This window comes from Prionailurus viverrinus, chromosome F1 (assembly GCF_022837055.1).
Source record: "Prionailurus viverrinus isolate Anna chromosome F1, UM_Priviv_1.0, whole genome shotgun sequence".
NCBI lineage: Eukaryota > Metazoa > Chordata > Mammalia > Carnivora > Felidae > Prionailurus > Prionailurus viverrinus.
Window position 1 is genome coordinate 1,627,966 of NC_062577.1, and position 24,072 is coordinate 1,652,037.

The window sequence follows — 24,072 nt, forward strand, 5'->3', positions numbered from 1 at the left end:
AGAAGTGATCAGTAATCAGCAGATCGGGCTGATTCTAGAATGCACCAAGGAAGGTGAGTTTAGAAAGATAGGATGGGGCAAGATGTTATAGGGCCTTGAATTTCAGGCTAAGAAGTTTAAACTTTTTCTTGTTCCTGTGAGGAGATTTCAAGTTACTATCAGATTTGTGGTTAGGGCTCAGGTAGTATGAAGGATGGATTAATAAGGGGAGAGGCTACAGAGGGGAAGCTAGTTAAGGAGGCTGTTAAAATAATCCAAGCTGAAGACCTGGCTCTGAGAATTTACAGGAGGGGATCAATCTAAGGACCATTTGTGGAAGTGGAGTGGAATGCAGGAGGAGAGGGGCTGGGGGAGGGTCGGGGGCTCATTAACATGGAAAACTGAGTCACAGAGGGACATGTTTTCCTGTGGATGAAGATACAGAGAATTTTTGCTACAAAGAGGAGAGAGAAAAGAAGTATTGCTTTCAATGGCCTCGATATTCTCAAAATAATTGAAGTTATTTCAGGAATGTGAGAAGTAGCATAAACACTGAAATTGATGACAATGGAAAAAATATAAAATTGCCTCGGGGAACGTAATGGGGTTTTCTTTATTTTAGTAGCTCAGATCTCTGACTTATTTTCTGGTGTAGATCGTTGGCTCTCACTTTCGAACTCCACATATTCAGTCATTCTTCAGTATTTATTGAAGGCTTGCCATTCGAGAAGCATTGGATTATGAGCAAGGAGCTCACAGGCTAAACAGGAGGATGGAGACATCCATGGAGTATATGGTCTGGGTAGGTAGGCTCACAGGGCGAAGGCGAAGCTTGCTAACACGACTGTGGGGCACGAAAGACGCCGGAGGAGGTGAGTGTTAGGTGAGTCTCCTGAGGTGAGTCTCAGGAGATGAGTACATGGTAAGTGAAGAAAAGAGGGACTTTCCAAGAAGTAGGGAATATGGAGGGTAGGGGGAGAGGTAGGTTGGGGCCAGATTCTTGAGGGCCCAGTGTTGCCTGTGAGAATTTGTGGTTGAGCGAGGAAGAACCCAGGAAAGGCTTAAGTAGAGGCACTAAGGGAACAACTTTAGGTTTAGATAGATCGTGCTGGCCATGGTGTGGAGAGTGGGCGTAAGTTCTTCCCCAAAAGGACAGAATTAGGGAGCCCGGCTGGGAGACACTGCGAAGGTTCCAGTGAGAAACAACTAGGGTCTGAACCAGGTGAGCAATATTGGGCACAGACTAGGGAGTCAGTACTGGAAATGGGGAACAGTGACTCCGATTCAGGTCAGAGGTGAGAGAGTGGGACGTGCGATATGACACAGGTCAGGCTTGAGCTACTTGAATGGTGGGGTCGTCACTCAGATCCTGGGCTGCCACGTCAGGCAGACAGACGAGGACTTGGGCCACAGACACTGAACCAGGCCCCTGGAGGTGTCCAGCCGGTGGGCAGGTGTTCATGGTGCGAAGTACTATGGGGAAGTCAAGGCCAGAGAGGACTGTCTGGTGTCATTAAGTAGGAGGTAATCCTTCAGACTGACCGTGGAGGAGCTGCCACAGGGGGAACAGAGAGAATTTCAAACGACTTCATCCTGTTCCCTTCTGTAGCTAAAATTTCCCAATAACCCTGAAAGATAGGAAGCAGGTCTCCTTTCAGGGAATTGATCTCAAAAGGCAAAAGAAGCCAGTATACGTGTAAATGGCTGGTGTTTATCTTTGGATCATCTACTGGAAGAGTGTGACGGCGCTAAAGGAGAAAACGGGCAAACCTTTCCTTTCCTTGGGTTGTTTAGTTGAAGAAACTAAAAAAAAAAAAAAAAAAAGTGAGCACCAACTAATGTGAGAAGAGGAACAACATATTAACATAATCTACGCATAAAAATAGCATTTTCAGCATATGATTACATAATGTTTATAAAATTTATGTAAGCCATATTTTTAAAAGCGTGATACAGTTAGTTATAGAGTAAGCCTTTAAGTACCGTGATGATGTAGAGGAAGGTAAAAATCCTGCAAGTAGCATTTAATCAGGGACATTTCCTGCCAGTTTCAAGGATGTGTGGGTGGGGATCCGCACGTTTTAGGAGCACCCCCTTTTGCCAGATGCTGTCTGGGACAGGGAGGGTAAATAGCCAACATCTGGTAACATTTTTAACAGTTTTTTTTAGGATAATATCGTCTTCACCAAATCATTGATACGAATGTGACGCCGTTACATTTGTTCTTGTTTGCTGACTTTAGTCCTCAACTAGAATGTGCAGAGTTACACTAGCATTGCAATTATTTGTTTCATAGTCAAATGGCATGTTTGGCTGCCTCTGACTAGAAGTATAATTCTAAGCACAACCAACCCTGGCATCTCAAGGAGTAGTTGACAGAACTTCGCGTACGCCAAGCTCCTTAATCCATAAAATAACAAAAATGTTACTAGTAACATATTCATCGAAATAAGTTCTAGCCAGGCACCTGGGTGGCTCAGTCAGTTAAGCATCTGACTCTTGATTTCAGCTCAGGTTATGATCTCATGGTTCGTAGGTTCAAGCCCCATATCTGGCTCTGCGCTGACAGTGTGCTTGGGATTCTCTCTCTCTCCCTGTCTCTCTGCCCCTACCTGTGCTCTCTCTCTCTTTCTCTTTCTCTCTAAAAATTAAAAACATATATATGTTTTATTAAAAAATGTTTTAGCGTTTATTCATTTTTGAGAGACAGTGTGAGCGGGGCAGGGGCAGAGAGAGAGAGAGAGACATAGAATCCGAAGCAGGCTCCAGGCTCTGAGCTGTCAGCACAGAGCCCGACGCGGGGCTTGAACCCACCAACCGTGAGATCATGACCTGAGCCAAACTTGGACCCTCAACCAACTGAGCCACCCAGGCGCCCCTATGTATTTTAAATATATTTATAGTAAACAAAAAGAAACAAGTTTTAGCAATTTATCTGGTTTCTGGAAGAGACTGAACTTAATAATGCCTTTGCTTTCACATAGTGACCTAGAATGTAAATTAGGTGGTCGTTGTTATCAATCTTATTTTATTTTGTCTTCTATCCTCCAAGCCTCTTTTCTCTCATGATAATATTTGTAAGACTGCATGAAAAAAAGAGGGGTACAGAGAAGCTATAATATTCATGGGAGTCCCTGTATAACGTTGTAAGCACAGGCAGTGTTGAGGGTGTGAGGGACCTTCCCTTGGGGATCATACCCACCTGCTCAGAGGGCTGCTGTCTGAAGACACTCAGGATGACAAGAGATTAAAGTCTCAGGAAAGATGTGGCAGAGCTGACCCCTGTTCACAGCTCAGTGGGTGGGTGTCCTCTGACCCGGGAGGGTGGGGCAACCTTGAACTTTGAACCAGACCCCTGGATGTGCTTGCTTATGGGTCTCTTGAGCCAGGCTCCTGCAGCGGTGGGGGGCAGCACGCCGTCTGGAAGGTGAGGGTGCGGAGCTTGCAGGCAGATTCGTGGGAGCAGTTCGGTGTTAGCACAGGACTGATGAGGCAGCGCCTGCTTGTGTGATTGGTGCCCCAGGAGGAGTCTGCAGAGGTTTGAATGACTCATGAACAGGGTGATTTAACTCCTGAAGCCGGCAGGCGGCCCAGCTCCCAGTTGACTTGTGCTTTCTGATCCCTTCAGTACCAACCTGGCCTTTTCATATAAATGGGTTTTCTTGATCAACATTTCTGCTCTTTTGACGGTCTACAGAAAGATTATGCTAATTTAAATATTAACCCCAGTGAAACAATTAGGAAGGGGGATATAATAGGTAAACATAACCTAACACACCCCAAAGATGAATACAATTTGTTATTTTTAATTACCTGCTCCACGTTTTCTTTTCTGTGGGTGTGGAGAATTGTCATCTGCTTATGTGTGCTGGCCTGTCCATAAATTCTTACCAGGCATTGTGCTAGTAATGATAATTTAATGATTTAATCAGAAAGGGCTGGCTTTAGATTTCTGATGAAGTAATGAGAATTGGCATTTAACAAGTTAATTGGAATTGGAAAGAGCTATTAAAAGGCCATGAGAAGGCCTTTCATGAAACTCTTGAATATGCTTCAGTCTGAAGATCTTATTAAATTATGCTAAGGGTGTTTTTCCTTACCCTTCAAATCACCCGTTAGGATCATCTAATCAACTTCTGAATATTGCTGCCGATGAAATGATTATTAACGTTATAATTGTTGGAATTTGTATTTTCCCTCCAATTGTCAGTGAATCAGTGTTTGATAGAAGACAATAGCTTTTTTCATTCCACCGGGACTAAACCAGAATCAGTCTTGGATTTTCTTTACATCCTTTATTATTCTGGACGTTGGTGACTGTCTTTAGTGCTCAGTTTTAATAATTGGTCCGTTGCCTCTTGAAGGCACCGTTTCACTTCCTTTGAACAGACTGCTTTGCTGTAGTCCTGCCTGCACAGAAACCCCTTTGCTGCCACAGAGAAGCAGAACAGTGGATAATGTGCTCGAATTCTCCTGCTTCTTTCCTGCTAACTGAGAGAAGGCTGTTTATTTCACAGCCAGTCATGGCACAGACTAATTGTTTACGTCAAAATAAATCATCAAGTTGAATATTGTTTTGAAGAAATAACTTGCCTGTTAGGCCCAAGGATATTAATTTGTAAGAACTACTTTCTGTTGAAGTCTCAAGTACTTGTTTTGGACCTAGATTCAAAGATTCCATCAGTACATTTTTTTTTTTTAAGATTTTATTTTCTTAAGTAATCTCCATACCCAACGTGGGACTTGCATCCACAACCCCGACATCAAGAGCTGCGTGCTCTTCTGACCGAGCCACCCAGACACCCCTCCATCAATACTTTTTAAGGCACCATCAAGCAGTGAATGGTGAATACGGATTCTCTTTCAAATCAATAAAGATACTGAAAAACAGTTTATCAGACAATTCGGTAAGCATAGACTTGGTGCCACTTTTTAATTGAAAATTGTTGGCCAAATGAAGGTTCGACAGCAGTGCCTATAAGGATCACAGTGGGCAAGCTGTCTGGCTACAATCTTTTGTTCTCTACTCACCAGTCCCACAGAACCACGCAGATCAAATCTGTTAGTTAAAAATTGTTGTAGGTCTCCTATAGTAAAGATTTAGTCTGGTTGGGAGGGCTGACTGAAATTCCACTTTTCTTTGCTTACAGAGAGCCTGACAATAGTTTGGCAAATGATGCTCTAGTTATTTTTGGAACTTCTTTTATTTAAAAAATTTTTTTAATATTTATTTTTGAGAGAGACAGAGAGACACAGAGCACGAGTGGGGGAGAAGCAGAGAGAGAGAGAGAGAGAGAGAGAGACACAGATTCCGAAGCAGGCTCCAGGCTCTGAACTGTGAGCACAGAGCCCAACATAGGGATTGAACCCACAAATCATGAGATCATGACCTGAGCTGAAGTCATACACTAAACTGACTGAGCCACCCAGGCATCCTTGGAACTTCTTTTCACTATTTTAACATGTATTTATGTGTAAGGTTTATGTTATGTATTTATGTTTTAATCAAAGGATTAAAGTGTGTGGATGTATATACACACACATGTACAGATAGACGTACCTGTCTATATATAATAATGTTTCTGAAAAGTTGAGTATAAAAATTTTATAACTTGAAAACTATTTTAATAGAGTAAGGAAGCCTTATTGCCTAAAGACTTACAATGCCTTATTCTAAATGATGAACATAATTTCATTTTTTAATGTAAAATTCAGGGCAGTAATGGTAAAATAAGTCATGTGACATGAAAACTTTTCTAATGTTTTGTTATATATTTATTTTGCAAATGAAATAAAACATTACAGGACAGTTTTGGAAAGGTATATTTTTAAAGAAAACCATAGCTCCTCAGTGAAATGTTCAATGAGCTCTTTTTAAATATTAAAGATATAATGGGGTGCCTAGGTGGCTCAGTCGGTCGAGCGTCTGACTTTGGCTCAGGTCATGATCTCGTGGTTTGTGATTTCAGGTCCCACGTCAGGCTCTGTGCTGATAGCTCAGAGCCTGGAGCCTGCTTCAGATTCTGTGTCCCCCTCTCTCTCCGCCCCACCCCTGCTTATGCTCTCTCTTTCAAAAATAAATAAACATTAAAAAAATTTAAATATTAAAGGTATAAAATATTTTCTCCTAAAGTCTGTGGTTGGTGTTTCCGGACCTTCGTGAACTCTCTGTACATAGTAGGTTCTTGAATACGTAGGATACCTGGAAAAACTCAAATGCACACAGGGCTTCTAACATAAGGCTCTCTTAGGTTGATGTTGATCTAATATTTGAAATATCTTTATCGGCTTGCCAGAGCTAGATGAATGTGAGGGTCATTAGTTTGAGAATTAATCCCATCTTCTTTCTTGTTCTTAATTTATACCTTTGTACTGAATGGCAGTGTCTGTTTGGGTGCATGTGTAGATACAGTATCCCCCCCTCCCCCACCCCCCCCAATGCTTTTTTTTTGAGGGCATGTATTTGTGTCTTTTATTTCCGATGGAAGTAAGATACAACGAGTCTAATCGTAACTGAGAATCAGTAGACACAGGAAGGAAAAACGAGATTGTAACAAAAACAAATGCTACAACAGGAAGTGTAAGGCCTATAGGAAAGCGAGTAGGTAAAAAAACCCTAGTGCCCACTGCTGTCTATTAAAGGTAGCAGAAGCTAAACTTCTCAGTCTACAGTCACAGAAGCATACTAGAAAAAGCAATAAAAGTCTTGAAGAAAACCAGCTCAAATCAGGCTTGTCACTAAGAAAGGTAATGCAGGTGCCGAACAAGGTAATCTAGGTGTCAGACCCCAAATACATCGCCGCGTCGTATTGGTACTATAGGTCAGGAGGTGAGTGGTCAAATCTGATTTCGGCAGAAAGCAGGAGGGATGTGTGACTGTCCATGTCTGTACAGCCCTCCCAGTGGGAAGCACTGGTTGGGATCTAAGGTGAAATGGGAGCAGAGGTAGGGAGTCGGATTCAAAGGTTGGGACTGAGGAACAAGGGGTTTTTAGACCCGTCTGCTTGAGAACACTGGAGCACTAAAAGCCTTTGCTTTTCTAGCTAACTCGGGTTAACTGTGTAGTTTGCATATGCTTGTTGGGAAGCATGAGGAGCTTGGAGACAACCGTGGCCGGGGAACAGTGGAGGGGCCCCCCCGGGGCCCAGTGGGAGCTGACTTGGAATCATGTAGGCGCCTGCTGTGTGCCGTTCGCTTCCTGCCTTTGCTACCCCTTCAGAGGGCTGGGTTCGCCCAGAGTGAGGTGGACAGCCGGGAATCAGCATGGTTTATAACCCCCTCCCAACTTTTGCTCATTGCTTTCCACAAATCAGGAAAATAATGCATTTATTTTTTTTTTTTTAATTTTTTTTTTTCTTTTCCCAACGTTTATTTATTTTTGGGACAGAGGGAGACAGAGCATGAACGGGGGAGGGGCAGAGAGAGAGGGAGACACAGAATCGGAAACAGGTTCCAGGCTCTGAGCCATCAGCCCAGAGCCTGACGCGGGGCTCGAACTCCCGGACCGGGAGATCGTGACCTGGCTGAAGTCGGACGCTCAACCGACCGCGCCACCCAGGCGCCCCAGGAAAATAATGCATTTAAAGGGAACGGGTTGAAGCGAATTCTGTTTCTGGGGTTAGAAACTATAAGATCAGCGTGATGGGTCTTTGTTTGAAAAACTACCTTTTCATACGTTTTATCCATTTTCTAAATATTTAAGAACTCAAGAAATGAATACTTTGTAAGGAAAGAGCACTAACTGGTCCTGTGGGGCAACTTTAAATCGTGTGTCTCGGCCCAGTACTTAGAAACTCCTTTGATTCCTGGATTCTGTATGAGGAAGTGGATTGAACACTCCAAACCAAAGACTTGGGTAAGAAATTGTTCATGCACCAGCACAGAGCCCATCATTTGCTTGCCTTTGATAAGATGGGCAGATCATTCGGCCGTTATTGTAAGCGTCTCTTCTCGTAAACTGCTTGTTGTCATGTAATTGGAAATAGAGCGAAGGTGATAAACACTCGCAAGAGCCATGAATCCTTTTGTTCAGGGCAAGCTGGTTCTGGTATCTTTTTCATATACGTTATTTTCCTAGGCTGGTAGTCTCTCGATAACCCACTTGGAGACCGAGGCTCAGGATCACGGTGCACTCTGGTTGGGTCTTTGTGGTCCTGCTCCAGAGTACTTGTGTTAATCAGAGAATCTAAAAAGCATTCCCATAAATGCAGTGGTTGCCAGATTTCTTATGTGGAGCAAAGATTATTGCTGTTTAAAATATTTAGACCTCAGATCGCCATTCTTCCCACTGTCGTAATTTACTTAGTGCTGATGCATTGCAGATCTTGTCTGTCTGTTTATTCAGTTGTGCTTTTTGCCAGCAGAGAGGCCTGGACAAGAGGGTAATAAGAGACTGTCTACACAGAGCCGCCGCTAAGCCCTCAGCTGCCCCCTGGCAAGGGCAGTTAAGGACAGAGCGTTTCAGGTTGTCCGTTATGCTTGCTCTGAGTTCGCTGATGGAAGAAAGCAAGCTTCAGACACAAAGCAAGGTCCAGACCCTTGAGCCAGTAGGAGTAAGCGTGAACACATACGTGCTCTCAGCAAGCTATTCTGCATTCCTTCTTAACGTTTTTCATGTCCATTGAAGAAAAGTTGTTTCTGCTTGTATCTCAATTGTAGGAAGGTAGTGCTTGGTATCCACCAGTGTTTGGTGTTGACTTACTCGGTCCCCATGGAATTGCCTTTCCGGTATTTATATGGAAAAATATTTTATATAGTTTCCACTGAGTATCGGAGAGACACTGTCTCAGCCATGGTCTGATAGAAGGGATCTTCGTGTGAAGAGCTCATTTAAAAGGAGTGTCGATGGTTCTGTGTATGGCAGTACTGTAATGATGGGAGTGGAGGTGACATTTCAGGTTGTTTCTCCCACAGAGCGCAGTCATCAGGGTTCCGGGACTGGTTCACTTGATTTGACTGGTGATTTTGGTGCCTGGACTGCCCTTCCTTTCTGTCTCCTGCTGCTGGACTCCTACCGCGGCCCCAGGCTTCATCTCAGGCGTCTTGGCAGTCTCCTCCAAATCTTTGGACATGATTTGCCTTCCCAGTCTGTGTTCTCATGGAACCTGTGCTTGCATCATCATTTTAGCGTAATGTTTGCTTGATGGGCCTTCTTACCGTACTGTAAGCCACTGTGGCTTAATCATTTCTGTGCTTTTTGTGCTTAGCAGAGTGTAAGTTCACTAAGCATTTGTTAAACGAACTATTAAATAGCTAAAGCCCCTGAGAGTCTAAGAGATACGAGGTGATTATGGGGTCCTTCCTTCTTCTCCCCCAACATTCTCACCCCTGTTTTTTTGTTTTTAATTTTTCCTTCTTGTTAAGGGAAGACATATAAAGTTGTATTTGTGCTGGCCACCAGGAAGCCCGTGGGAGAAAGAGACAGCCAAGGAAACAAGTAATGGTGCTGTCCCCCAGTGGTATGATGATGTGTGCGTGCAAGGGGCTCGGGAAGGGCAAGAGGAGGAGCACCCGGTCCAGCCCGAGGAGCCAGAGAAGGCTGTTGCGAGCAGACAGTGCCTGAGGGGAAGAGGATCATGGGCTGTGGTGCGGAGAAGGGCTTGGCCGGAAGAGGTGGAGACATAGCAGCCGGGCACTTCCTGCAAATACCCAAGGCCAAGGAAGAGGAGGGTCTAAGCAGGGCAGGGAGGTGAACGTGGCAAGGAAAAGCCACGTCGGAGAATGTGAGAGAGAGAGTCAACAGATTTTCAGGCTGATTAGATATGAAAAATGGGAACCATGAAGTGTGTTAGGTTTGTTATGATACAACTTCTGGTATTTCTGGAGAAACCAGGTGTGACTTGTGTGGTATATGACTTTAAAGCCCTGAAGGACAGCCAGAAATACCCCAGTAAGAGAAGAAAAAACAGTTAGGCTAGTAGACCTTTGTGTACCTGCCTGGGCCATGAAGGATGACTCTTTGGATCCCCACAACCCAAAGGTCTTTGAAAGTGTGGAAAGTTAGAGACTGTGGGAGGGAAAACACCCTCTAGAGCATCAGGGTGAGGAAGCACAAAGCATCGAGGCATCCACTCTGAGTCGTAATTATGCAACGTGTCAGTGATGTAGCATTGACAGGTGAGCAGAAACGCAAGGACAGGCCTGTCTTCTGGTCCTCGCTGTGTCATTTCTTACCATGTGAGCCGCGGAAGTCACTTATCCTATTGAAGGCTACCTAGGATGGCTAGGGCTCCTTCTCAGAGTTGGTGGGGGGGGGGTGCGGGGATTAAGGGGCGCAGAGTATGGAAAACCTCCAGCTAGGAGCTTAGCACACAAGGTCTCTTTCTCTTTGTCAGTTGCAGTAAAAGATTGTCATCAGCTTTATGGTGGCACTTCCCTGTGGCCAGAAACAACATGAATGTCAAAACCACTGCATTATCCTGGGGTCTTTCCCAGGTGGATGCTCCTGTGAGGGGAGCTGGAGACGTCGCTGTAGTGAGAATTCAACACCCTCCCCAGCATGTTCTTTCCATGCTGACATGTTGGCACCTCCCTTCCCACTGGTCAAGTGGGTTTTGGTGTTTGTCATAGGCCTGCCCCTGTCCTGATGGGGAACGTATGTGGGATGGTAGGGCACACACCGCACATAAACTGGCTATTTGTAGAGATTATGTGTTTCTTCTTTTTTAAAAAATTGGTGGGGGCCCAGGGGGGAGTGCCAATAAATGAGATTCACTTATATTTTAAGTGTATCCAAATAAGCAGAGGGTCCTGTGATAAAATTTTAGGATTTTGTCCTCATGCTAATATAATTTCTGTTGGAATTAAAAAATAAAGTGGAAAATTATTGCTCAAAGATAACTGTTTTCTAGCGTGGAAACTTCAAATTTTTAATGTATAAGGTTGTTTTCCAAGAAGTAGAAATGTGTTTATTCCTGGTTATCCAGTGGTTTCCTCTTATCTGATAGGTCTTGGGTAATTTTAAACAGCAGTGTAAGTTTGCACACTGTGCCAAGTCAAATTTTGAAGCGATTTCAGCATTTTTTCTTTTGGAAAAAAACAAACATTTACAATGATCCCAACCCCCCAAAAGTAAGATTAACCGCACAGTCATGCATTTTTAATTAGTCCCGTTTTATCATAGGTATAATACCACACACATGGCCTTTAATCTAAATTGACTTTTTATGCTTGAAGTAATGTTTGAATGGATAACATGCATAATTAGGACAGACTTTTGTATAATATAGTTGAGAAAAAGCTACATGTGCTTTTAAAGAAAAAAATTTGTTAAATGATTAGAGGAAGCATCCAGATTTTTTTGTTACTGTGATTATTACCAGCTTTACTGGTGGTGAACAGTGATAATAACCCGGTTAAGATGCGTATTTTCTTCTTGGCTTTGTCTTCCTTGGCCAGTAGAAAGGTTACAGGTATTAGGAAGATTGATGTTTATGTAAATATCCTTTGGGATTAAAGATAAAAGTAGTATTTCAAGTACAAAATTAATTTTCCTGATGTGGAGTTAGCACCAAGCTAATTATTCATGCCTGTTGGCCTTATATTTAACTTAGTGAGCACATACTTTTCCCAGAACTATTAGGATTTCTAGTGAGGCTGTAGTCACACAGAGAACTTTGTCTAAATCACTCAAGTATATGTTCAAACAAAGCTGCCTGTCAGTGTGCAGTGGAAATGCCAAAGCACAAATCAGTAGCATATTCTCCTTGACCATTGGAGAAAACAGCCACAGCCAAATTTAAAGCACATTTCCACAGCGTGAGCCCAGAACTGATTTCAGTTCTTGGCTGACATCAGGGTTTTGTTCAGAAAGAGCATGCCATACTCTGTTTCCCCGGTGCCATCTAATGACCAACTTCACTGTCACTGTGGGGCTAGATAGAAGAGAAGAACTCTTGTGTGTGAGGACAGGAACTTTTTTTCTAGAAGTAGTTTCTCTCTCTTTCAGGACACATAGAGTGCTCACGAGAAAGCTTAGATGTCGGTCAGGTTAGCCATTCGCATATACGTCTGTAGAATTTTTCTACCATTGTTTACTTTAATAGTTTAATATTTTATCAGCTGCTTTAGGCCTGGATTTGAAATAATTTCACCTTTTCTTTGATTTCTTTCTTACCTCACGATAGTAGATTGAAAACTGGATGGTGAGGGCAACTCCTACAGGACCAAGGGGGAAAAGAGCAGGAAAAAAACTGACTACATTTTTCATGTCTTGCCCACTGGGAATTGGGAAGAAACTTTCTCCCTACTCACATTTCCCCCAAACTCCCCTACAGAAACACCCCCTCCCCTCAAAAAAAATGCTAAGAGGTAGCTCTTAGTTAACAGCATCATGGAAACTCTGAGCAGTTTGGAGGATGACGCAGTACTGTGTGTGTGTGTGTGTGTGTGTGTGTGTGTGTGTGGCTGGTGTTGGGAGTGGGAACAGGTCTGTCATTGTGTTTGCTCATCTCCTTTATTACTCATCCCCTATAAAGTGAAGGGGCAGTTTTCTGCAAGAGGCCTTGGTTGAATAGTCACAAAGCTTCTTTTCTTTTCTTTCTTTCTTTCTTTCTTTCTTTCTTTCTTTCTTTCTTCCTTCCTTCCTTCCTTCCTCCCTCCCCTCCTTCCCCTCCCCTCCCCTCCCCCCCCTCCCCTCCCCTCCCCTCCCCTTCCCTTCCCTTCCCTTCCCTTCTTTCCTTCCTTCCTTCCTTCCTTCCTTCCTTCCTTCCTTCCCTTGTTTTCATGGATGTACAAAAGATATCTAAGATGTAAAATCATGATCAGATGAAACAAATATTTTTGGAAGCTGATTAACTTCAGTGAGCTTCTGTGAAGGTTTTATGGGGACTGGAAATGTTCCTTTCTGCAGGTCTTAAAGGAATCGTCTAAGTGATTGGGGCAGTTTAAGAGATACTGGCCAGAAATATGAAAGGATATGCATCCTTTCTAAAATAATAATTCTCTGGATCTAAAATTTGTAATTAAAACAGATATTAGGAAATATAGTATCATAAGATATTATTTATGGATATGGAAACAAAACTGACTCCTGATGCCTAATGTTTTAATTACAGGAGAAGGAGTATACTAGGGAAGTGTAATCTTTATGCATTGAAATTTCAAGTAGGTTAGTACTTACCCGTAGAATAGTCAAAGAGTGCAAAGACTCTAAACCTGACAACATGGTTAAGATCCTTCTGGATATAGTGCACGTGTACACATGTATGTGTGCACACACATGTATATTCATAAAGCAAATAAATATGTGACTTCCTCCTATAGAAGTTACAAGCTTTCCTGAAATTATTAAAATGGTATGCCACGTAGGAAGTGTATTATGGTCTATGCAAAGATACTTTTGAAAATATTTTGGGGTGTATTGAAAACAAAAATGAGCAGTTACCAGTCTCCTCAGACCTACATCTTGAGTAAAACAAAATTTTAAATAAACTCCTTTGGGAATTTTTCTCATTCCTCTCAACTTGTAAGTCGGAAGGAACAAGAAATTGAGAAATCCTGAGGAGTGTGTTATGTGCGTGCATGTCTTTGTGTTTGTTACATGGGTTACATTTCTGTGGCAGTTCTGGGCTTGTCAGATGCATATTTCCTGCTGAAAATCTGTCTGGCCCCTCCCTTAGATGGGGAGTCTGCACCGGACATGACAGACCTTAATCAACACATGTATCAAAGGGGTCCATAAAGGAGCAAGTGCACGCCATTTATTGTTAGAACAGTAACAGTGGTTATTCTAACTTCTCTTTTCCGATGAACATTGTATGAAGCGGGTTGGAGATGATACTTTATTTTCTAAGTTTAAATTTAAACCTTGACTTGCTGTAAGTCTAGTCCATTAGAAATGAAGACTGTTTGGTTTAACAGGTGGCAAGTGCTGAGGGGTGGACTTGAGTTTCAATGTTCGTGCGGGATCCAGGGTGGATCTTATCATGGCTATTTATCTAATCTTTAATCATGGCAGTGTTGAAACCCTACTTTGCCAGATGGAGAGTTATTTATATTAAAAATTAAAATCAGGAGGTACAGTCATGTCCTGTTTGCAGGTAGAGTTGATGTGTCAGTAGGTGAAAAGTATTTCCTATAGGACATTGCCTGTTTCTAGAAAAATACCATGGGTGCCTCAGAGGACAGACTGTTTCCTCTTGCAGCTGTTACGGGAGCCTCTACTCGTGAGATTTTCTTCTTGTCATTCCTTTTCCAGTGTTTCAAAAGGAGAAAAGCAACTGTTGGAGTCCAGAGGAGATGCTAGGAAATCTTTCTTTCATTTACTCATTTAACAAGTATTTACTGGCTGTAAGAGTACATGCTGAATATGCCAGAACCCTAGGATCCAGAGATGATTAAGAAAGACGGTGATCCAGACTTCACGGAGCTTACACAGGCACACTTCGTTTCATTGTGCTTCTCTGTACTGTGCTTTGCTGATGCTGTTTTTTACAGATTGAAGGTTTGTGGCAATGCAGCGTTGACCAAGTCCACTGCTGCCATTTTTCTAACAGCATCTGCTCACTTCATATCTCTGTGTCACATTTTGGTAGTTCTCTCAGTATTTCAAAGTATTTTTTTTTTCTTTTCAATGTTTATTTTTGAGAGAGGCAGAGCACAAGCAAGGGAGGGGCAGAGAGAGAGGGAGACCCAGAATCTCAAGCAGGCTCCAGGCTCTGAGCTGTCAGCACGGAGCCCGATGTGAGGCTCGAACCCACAAACCGTGAGATCATGACCTGAGCCCAAGTCGGATGCGTAACTGCCCCTCCCTCAGTATTTCAAACTTTTTCATTATGATTTTTTTATGGTAATCTGATCAGTGATAATGATTCTCTGAAAGCTCAGATGATGGTTAGCACTTTTTAGCAGTAAAGTTTTTTATAATTAAGGTATGCACATTGTTTTTTAGACATGATGGTATTGCACACTTAATAGACCACAGTCGAGTGCAAACATAACTTGTATATGCGATGGGATAGCCACAAATTCATTTGACTTGCTTTGTGGGAATATATGCTTTATTGCAGTGGTCTGGAACTGAACATATAGTATCTCTGAGGTTACAGCCCATCGCCTAGTGTTTTCTCTTAAAACAAGAGTGACGGTGGATCTGGGAATAGGCACACAGATTTGTAGATTTGGTGGCAAGAATTTGACATCACTTCCGGCCAAAAGCTCTGTTTACTCTTGAGGTCTGGGAAGAGCATTCATCTGCCGGGCACTGGGGAAATGGGGAGTTCGGATTTGAGGACAATCTGAAAGACCCTAGATAGTCATTAGAGAACGAGGTGGCAGGATGGATATAAAAGTACTTCGTTACCTTTGCCTTTAAAACACATCCGTGTTTTAAACATGTTTTAAACACAAACATGTGTTTTAAACACAAACATGATCTGCCTCATGTTTGTAGGTAATAACCGTGAGGAAGAGGAGAAAGAAAAGTGAGCCAGGGGCTGCATTCGTGTCATTGGCTCTGCTGTTGTCATGTTCTTCAGCCGGATGAGGGAAGGAGAGAGGAACCTGCTCGGGGCCTTTGTGGAATAAACCCACGTTTCCTTTGAAGAGCTCTGGTGAACGTTCTTGGTAGCTGCCATAGATCAGTTATGCTGTATTTAATTCTGTCATTATTCAGATCATCACAAGATTTTCAACTTAGAGAGAGATTGATTTCATTCCAAGAGTTGAAGTTACCCTTGAACGACATGGGTGTGAACTGCCCAGGTCACTTATATGCAGATTTTATTCAGTAAATACATGATAGTACTCTAAGTGTATTTTCTCTTCCTGATTATTTTTTTCATAACATTTACTTGTCTGTAGCTTACTTTATTGTAAGAACACAGTATACGATGCATGCAACGTACAAGATGTATGTTAATTGACTGTTTACGATATTGGTAAGGCTTATGGTCAACAGTAGGTAATTTGCAGTTAAGTTTTTGGGGAATCCAAAGTTACACGGGGATTTCTGACTGCCTGGGGGCCAGCACCCCAACCCCTGTATTGTTCAGGGGTCAGCTACATTTCATTCATTTTGTTTGTCCTTGTCATATTGTTGTCTCAGAGACTGAAGCATTTTACTGCCTTCCTCACTATACAGTTTTGGAAATGCACAGCCCCTGCATGTCACTATTTTTGCCACCCAGCTTTTTCCCCATGGCTTTCAGAGGTATGTGCACGGTGACAAACTTCAAGATGTCCTCAAAGTGTACATCCTTTGCAAACTGACCTGGGCGCATTTATTTATTCATTCCTGATTGTTGGGAAATACTTTTTTGGCCTCCAATAGTTAGAGGTATGTGCAGCCCCAGTTCCAGGCTGTGCATCATGATGAAAGCAAGGCTCAGACTATATCACACACAAATGCAAACACTTCCTATCAAGCAGGCACAAAAACTGTCACGATCCATTCTGTGAACTTCTTAAAGCCCCTAGCTCTTTGTCCTTTTAGGTATCCCAACAAGTACCTCACAAGGAGCCATTCACTTGAAGCAGATGTGATGCTCTTTCGGCCTAGTATTTCAGTATAGGATTCGGCGATAGCGTAGTTGTAGTCGACTGACTGAAGTTCATATAGTTTCCATTGTACTGTTAAATATAGGGGGCCTTTAAGTAGGGTTTGCTAGTGTAGGGTGTCTATATAATATATTGTTCAAGTCAGAATATTTTTGAGAATTAAAGAGGGAGCTATTAATAACCACACTGGGATGTGTGGTGTAAACTGGGACTCTACCAGATGATGGAACCTATGGTCACTCGAGCAGTGGGCACGCTGGATTCTCATACTCTGTTCATGCAAAGCAAAGATGCCTAGATACTGTTTCTTCCATGCACAAATCTTAAATATTCATTGTTTCACCAAGGAAAAAAATCATTTCTATCCTCTATAGTGCAGGTTAACAAATCCTTAAGGTTGGGCAGAGACAAAGATACTTTAATTTTCGTAGCTATTTCTGGCTTTGTGGCATATGATTAGAGCATGTCAGATAATAAATAACCACTCCTGGAGTAATTCCTCGTCAGGGTACTTGAGATGTTATCTAATGCCATTAGGATGTGAATGGAAACTCAACTGAAACACATAAATCACACTTTAAACCTCTGTATTAAAGTACTTAAAAGTTCCTACAGACGTAGAGCAGTGCCTTTGCTGGAGGAGGAAATCCAGTGATTGTTAAAGAGAAAATGCAGTATTCTTTAGTATGCTCAGCTTTAAAGCTGCACTAAGAGGAAAATAACAGGTATAGGAAGCATTCAGCAACAGCTTTACTCTTGTTTCCGTATTCTTCTGGGTACACTAATCACAAAATATTAATGTACATCTTTGGGGATAAAATAGTCTGCTCTAAAGAATATAGATAATCCCTGATAATTTATATTTATTTACTAGATTTTTAAAGTAAATAATTCAACAGTAGCACAATAAGATGATCAGTAATCAGCGTGCTGAAGAATAAATAATGCAGTCGTTTACATTCTTTTGTTGCAGCTGATAGAGCAAGAACAATTTACCTTTATTCCATAGGCGTCTAAGAAGAGCTGTCAGCACAGAGCCTGATGTGGGGCTTGAACTCGTGGACAACGAGATCATGACCTGAGCCGAAGTTGAATGCTTAACCGACTGAGCCACTCAGGCGCCCCTCAAACTATATTTTCCAAAAAAATATATAAAAGTATGATTCTCACACACAGAGCTGAGCATGTGTCATAAATTCATTTGCCTAATGAGCATGGGAATCAACAGAATTAAAGCTAGTTCCCCCAAACTCCCCCGTGTGTGTGTGTGTGTGTGTGTGTGTGTGTGTGTGTGTGTGTGTCTGCATGTATATATAGGCACTTGTAGAATGCTATAATAAGGTTGTAAGATTAGTAAATTGATTATTATCTTTCAGTCAATAAAACTGTAATCTTTGAGGTTATCCTTCTAACAGAAAAATCATTTGTGTCTCTGTGGATAAAAATCTACAAGTTAACAAGTAACTTAACAGACATCACCCTCGTAGATAATAAATATAAGCTGAACAAAGGTACATTATCCTAACCTATTAAATAATCCCTTGGGTGGGCCTGTTAGTGATATAGTCTGACATTGAAAGGACATGAAATTATCCTTTTGACTTATTTCCAAGTTTTTCATAATTTTTCCTAACAAAGGTTATTTTTCAGTTTGGCTTTGGTTTATATTGAATTGTATGGCTCTTAAACAGATAACCAAATTGTGATATTTGTATGTGTTTTGTGTGCTGTTTTATTTGTTTGAATCAAGAAGTTGGGCTCAGGACCCCGTAAAAGGAAGGGGCTAATAGTTGTGACTTACCTAAAATGTAAGTGTGTTGGTTTGGAGCTTTCATTTTGTGTGAAGGGAGTTCTTTAAAATCCAGGAGCTCGGGGGCGCCTGGGTGGCGCAGTCGGTTAAGCGTCCGACTTCAGCCAGGTCACGATCTCGCGGTCCGGGAGTTCGAGCCCCGCGTCAGGCTCTGGGCTGATGGCTCAGAGCCTGGAGCCTGTTTCCGATTCTGTGTCTCCCTCTCTCTCTGCCCCTGCTCCGTTCATGCTCTGTCTCTCTGTGTCCCAAAGATAAATAAACGTTGAAAAAAAAAAATTAAAAAAAAAAATCCAGGAGCTCGAAGGGCACCTGGGTGGCTCAGTTGGCTGAGGGTTGAGCGTCTGACTCTTGATTTCAGCTCAGGTTGTGATCCCAGGGTCATGGGATTGAGCCCTGCATTAGGCTCTGTGCTGAGCTTGGGGCCTGCTTTGGATTCTCTCTGCCTCCTTCTGCCCCCCTTTCCTGCTTACACATGCTCTTGCTGTCTCTCTCTAAAAAAAAAAAAAATTAAAAGAAAAATATATTGGAGCTGTTTGGCCTTTAGGCCAACCTGGGAGAGGAGAAGTTATGTCTATTGTAAATTTTTGCTAGCAGAGGAAAAGATGTATTCAATTCTGAGCTGGCACACTAGTAAATAAAAGAGGAAGCTAGGAAAAGAAGAAAATAGTCCTATATTTAACTGCACTTATAGCTTATGAGAAATAGAATGTTTTGTAGCTTATATGCAGATACCCACCAAGTGGGGGGGGGGGGGGAATGCCTGCTTAAATGCAGAGAAGTCCTTTAGATCTTAGGTTTTAGTTTTGACTTCAGCTTTTAAGGGGAATGTACTCTTCTCTAGTGGAATCCAACTGACTCTGCTTAGATGGCATTTCTCTTCCTTCAAAGATTAGGTCACGGGAGTTTTTCCCCTAGTGGATCCCATTGTTTTGTAGTGTGTACTAATCAAACAAATTGGTAACTTACTTGCATTGGTGATGGACTTCTCTCAGAGTAGTTTTGTTTCTCAGTGACACACTAATTGAAAATATACATGCGATTCACAAATGGGCTGTTCAGTCATCTAAGTGTTGATCTGTCATCCGTTCAGCTGCTGCTGCTGACCACCTATTGTTCATCTAGCTTTGTTCTAGGTATTGGGGAGGTAACAGTGAAAAACAGGAAAAAATATCTGCCCTTATAGAGTTCACATTCTAATCAGGGAGATAGACAACAAACAAAATAAGTAAGATGTTGTGTATTACATAACAAAAGAGCACACTGAATTCAGACCCGCATGTAAAGTTCAAGGTTTCTTGTGTGAAGAGAGGAAAAGACTCCTTGGTCATCTCTGTCTTTATTTCAGCAATAGTGCTTCGGGCCCCCTGCTTTCTGTAAGGACTTGTCCTCAAGGCTCCTTCAAGGCATTGAAGGCTGAGTTGACAAAGTAAAAGATACATTTAGGGGTCAAGTCGAACGTGCTTGTGCTGCAGCAATGTCCCAAATTGCCCCACACACAGCATCTGAAATTAAGGCCTTTTGCCCCCTACAGATTGTGTTATCTCCTTACTTGATGTTCCCTCCCTCATTCTACCTCTCCCATTCTTTTGTTATCATTCAGGTCTTGAACTTCTCCAAGGTGAGTCATTAGAGATCACATTCTATGACTGACAAGGGTCATTTGAAATTAAAATCAGCATTTATGATTTTATGTGAAATGTTTATTAAATTCTCTGCTCTTTTGAGACAGATTTCATTAGCTCTGTTGCTAACATCTGGGTTTTTTTCCATTGTATGTTTTCTTTCCTTTCTTTCTCTTTTTCCTTTTTCTTTTTGCACCGGAGACCAGAATTTCAATAAAGTTATACCCTGAGCCCCATCAGTTTCCACTCAGCTCATGTTTATTGAGCATTTTATATGTGCCTGGGACTCCGCCAGTGACCGTGGGGAGTGTGGAGACATCCAAGGCGCTGCTTCTGTCTTCCATCGAGTGTAAAACTACTTGGAAACTTACATAAGTGGTTTTTGCTTACTTACCCACGTGAAGCAATTAGAGAAAAATAACAAATAATACACTTGGCATCTGCTTGGGAAGTGGGGATGGGAAGTAAATTAGGTTTTAAATTTATCCCATAATGTAAGAAAAGGTCAAAATTCTCTTGAAAATTCCTTAAATTGTCCAAAAGGTACAAACAATATCTTACTTCTTTGCCAAAAGCCAGAAAAATCTTTAAAATCATTCATGCATTCCTTCTACACTGACGCCATTTTTCAGACTTGACCAGCCCGTCATCTCTTTGCTGTAAGTGTTGTAGGATTCCTAGCTGAGCTCATTAAGCCGCCAGTGTATGTATGACGTGATCCTCTTCTGTTTCACCTGGACTCAAAATGTAAGGTGTACTTTGGCATATGTAAGAGGATAGAACCCATTATCGGATAGGACGATCAGAGATGGCTTCTTGGGGGCCTTCGTTTCTTGTCTGTCCTCTCTTGCTAGAATATAATTTCCATGAGCACAAGACGTTCTTTTGTGCATTGCTGTGTCTCTGGTAGCTAGAACCGTAGAAAATACTAGGTGCTTTCGGTAAATACATTCTAGAATGACTGAGTAGAGGAAACCTGAAGGTCATCATTGATTCTTCTTCCTCCTTCTTATCTCCACATCCAGTCAGCCAATCCTTTGTGTCAGGTCTACCTACTTACTCTCTTTGAATCTTGAACTTCTCTCCATCCCTACTGCAAACACCTGAGTTCAGGCCACCACTACATTGGTCACCGAGTCAACCTCCTGACTGGTTTCCATACATCCAGTCTCGTCTGCCCCTTTTCACCCAAAGGTCTTTCTATAGCAAATGGATTGAAAAACTAGCCTTCTTTAGACCCTTTGATAACTCTCCATTGGCTTCTAATAAAAGCCAGACTCCTTAACTTGGCATAAATATAAAACCCTTCCTAATCTGTCCCCTCTTATCACTCCAGTCTTTTTGACGATGTGTCCTCACTTTGCATCCCCTGCTCCTGCCTTACTGAAGTTCTCCAACCCCGCCATGATTTCTGTCCTTGGGGTAATTGCTATAACTCGTGCTGCATGCCCGGACTGCCTCCCTCCCACTCTCTGCCTTGGTTCTTCAGGGCCTTACCTGTGAAGCTTTCCCTGGGCTCTCCGGTCTGGGAAAGATGCCACACCTTTATGCTCCCATAGTGTCCTGATTCTCTGTCCCTATAATTAGGGTACTTCTCCTGTGGTATTTCAGTGCCTTTTCTTTATCTGTGCCCTCTGGTATTTTGTTATTTCTGTGTGTCTTAAAAATTTTTTTGTAGCTCTAGAAACTAACATAGGTCTGACCTAAGGCATACACGTGCAGTAAATATTGAGTGTAAGTGGAAGACTAATTCAGTGGGACTTGAATATGCCCTTGAAAGATGGTTCCCTTCACATACTCTCAAGACTAGCATGAAGTGAGTGTTGTTAGAGACAGGAGAGTCGTAGATGCAGGGTAGAGAGAGGACGGCCAGCTGAGACAGCTTGCTTAGCTGTTGCTGTTGTTAGAAATGCGCGCTGTCTTAGGGAACACTGTGGTGGAGGGTCCCTGGGTGGTATGTACCGTTTGAATCATCAGTGAACTTCATTCCCTTTTTTCTTTAGTCTGAGAGTGACATTGAGGTAGCAGTAGTCCAATAAGGAGTTTGGGGGGAAACATGTTTTAATGGCGCAGATAAACATGTTTTACAGTGAGAAAGCATACATTATCTCAGTTTTTTTTTTAATTTTTTTAACTTTTATTTATTTATTGAGAGAGAAGGAGAGAGAGAGCACACATAAGCAGGCAAGGGGCAGAGAGAGAGAGAGAGAGAGAGAGAGAGAGAGAGAGAGAGAGAATCCCAAGCAGGCTCCTCACTGTCAGCATGAGAGCCAGACTCAGAGCTCGGTCTCGTGAACTGTAAGATCGTGACCTGAGCCGAAATTAAGAGTTGGACACATAACCGACTGAGCCACCCAGGCGCCCCTGAAAGTTTTTTTTTTTTTTAAGTGTGTGTGTTGCTTTATGGAAGACACTTTAAAAGAAGCTGCTAAAATGTACTTTCATTGAACATTGACAGTCATAGATTTTTATTTGAACTAATTTTGGAACTTTAAAGAAGTTAGAAGGTACTAGTTTTTTTCATTTGACAAACTGTTGTTTTCTTTTTTAAATAATATCACCAGAACAAGAAAGGAACACTGCATTGTTTGCACAAGAGGTTCTGCACTAATTTTTGCTCAAAAAAAAAAAAAAATCTTTTTTGCCTCAGGCTAGTGGTGTCATTTGGCACTATTTTACGACCTTTTATTAGATTATGGGGATTCTGATTGCAGCAAAAATTGATTCCTCCAATCTCTCCTTTCTCTCTTCTTATTATTTTGAATCATTTGTTCTTCTGTGAACATCATCGCATGTAAACCCGAGGGCTGGGATTCGGCAGGACAGGCCCAGCCCAGCAGGTGTGCCCGACAGAACCGCACTGCTGCTTTGGAAGCTGTTTCTGTGGGTGCTTTTAGCTGCCATGCTCAGCTGTGGTCTTCCTGAGCAGGGGCTTGGTGGGGTTCAGCTTTGTACTCCTTGTGGGCATAGTTGCTGGCACATAATAAAAACTCAAAGAATATCGTTGGTAAGTGATGAAGCATGTTAATCCACAGTTTGAAGAAATCTCCGGTGAACCCTGCTGCCTCTGAGGTAGGGTCCACACTCTCCAGCCTGGCATCCAGACCCCAGATTCCATGGCCCCCATTTCTCCCCTGGCTTAGCAGCAGCCACACCAGGCTTCCCGCCTTTCCTTCCAGAGCCCTGTGCTTCCCTGGCCTCCTGTTTCTCCTTTTGATTCTCTACGCAGCTTCTCCTGATTCTCCAACTGAAAAAAAAAAAAAAAAAGTTCCTTCCTTCCTGCTCCATAGGACAGCCCTGTTTTCTGTCCATTTTTGTTTATAGCCTGTATCTTGTAGTTAAGTGTGAGAGGATACGGGTTATCTTATCTTTATATCCATCTAGATCTGCCAAATGATAGTTTCTCAAAAATGTATTCCATAAATGCAGACTCACTATAAAGCAAAGCCTCTTTTCTGCATTTTACGTTAACTGAAGGGAAGACAATTGAATAATTTATCTAGCTTGACCATGGCAAAAAATTATAGGATGCTGATGGAAGCAGTTGAAATAAATGAGCCAAAAAGGGCAGGTGTCCGACATACGTTTGGTTTATTTTTAAAAAATATTTATTCATTTGTCTTGAGAGAGTGAGAGTGTGTGTGAGAGTGGGGAAGGGGCAGAGAAAGAGGGAGAGACAGAATTCTGAGCAGGCTCCATGGTCAGTGCAGAGCCTGATGCGAGACTCCATCCCACGAACTGCGAGATCATGACCTGAGCCAGCCTCAAGACTCAGACGCTTCGGTCCGTGAGTTCGAGCCCCGCGTCGGGCTCTGGGCTGATGGCTCAGAGCCTGGAGCCTGTTTCCGATTCTATATCTCCCTCTCTCTCTGCCCCTCCCCCGTTCATGCTCTGTCTCTCTCTGTCCCAAAAATAAATAAACGTTGAAAAAATATATATATATATTAAAAAAAAAAGTCTCGGATGCTTAACCGACTGAGCCTCCCAGGTGCCCTGGCTTTTTTTGTTTGTTTTGTTTTGTTTTGTTTTGTTTTCAGTATTTCAGCCAATACCATTAATGTTCTTAAATTACTAGCTTGTATGTTGGTTAATCAACCATACAGTAAAGTCTAATATTTTGAACTGTTTTTTAGGACCCAGACAAGTGACATCGAATCAAATTTG

At 42.3% G+C, this 24,072-nt stretch overlaps 1 protein-coding gene across 7 annotated transcripts in view; it reads left to right on the plus strand.

Moving 5' to 3' along the window:
- Positions 1–24,072, plus strand: part of SMYD3 (SET and MYND domain containing 3) — a 706,268-nt gene that overhangs the window by 407,136 nt on the left and 275,060 nt on the right. Inside the window, exon 1 of one of the 7 annotated variants that reach the window (XM_047841255.1) lies at positions 7,787–7,834. The exons of the other annotated variants lie outside the window; for them this stretch is intronic. Within the exon in view, the coding sequence (XP_047697211.1) occupies positions 7,796–7,834 (39 nt within the window). The 5' untranslated portion in view covers positions 7,787–7,795. Of the gene's footprint in view, positions 1–7,786; positions 7,835–24,072 lie in introns of those variants that run through there. 7 annotated transcript variants of the gene reach the window in all.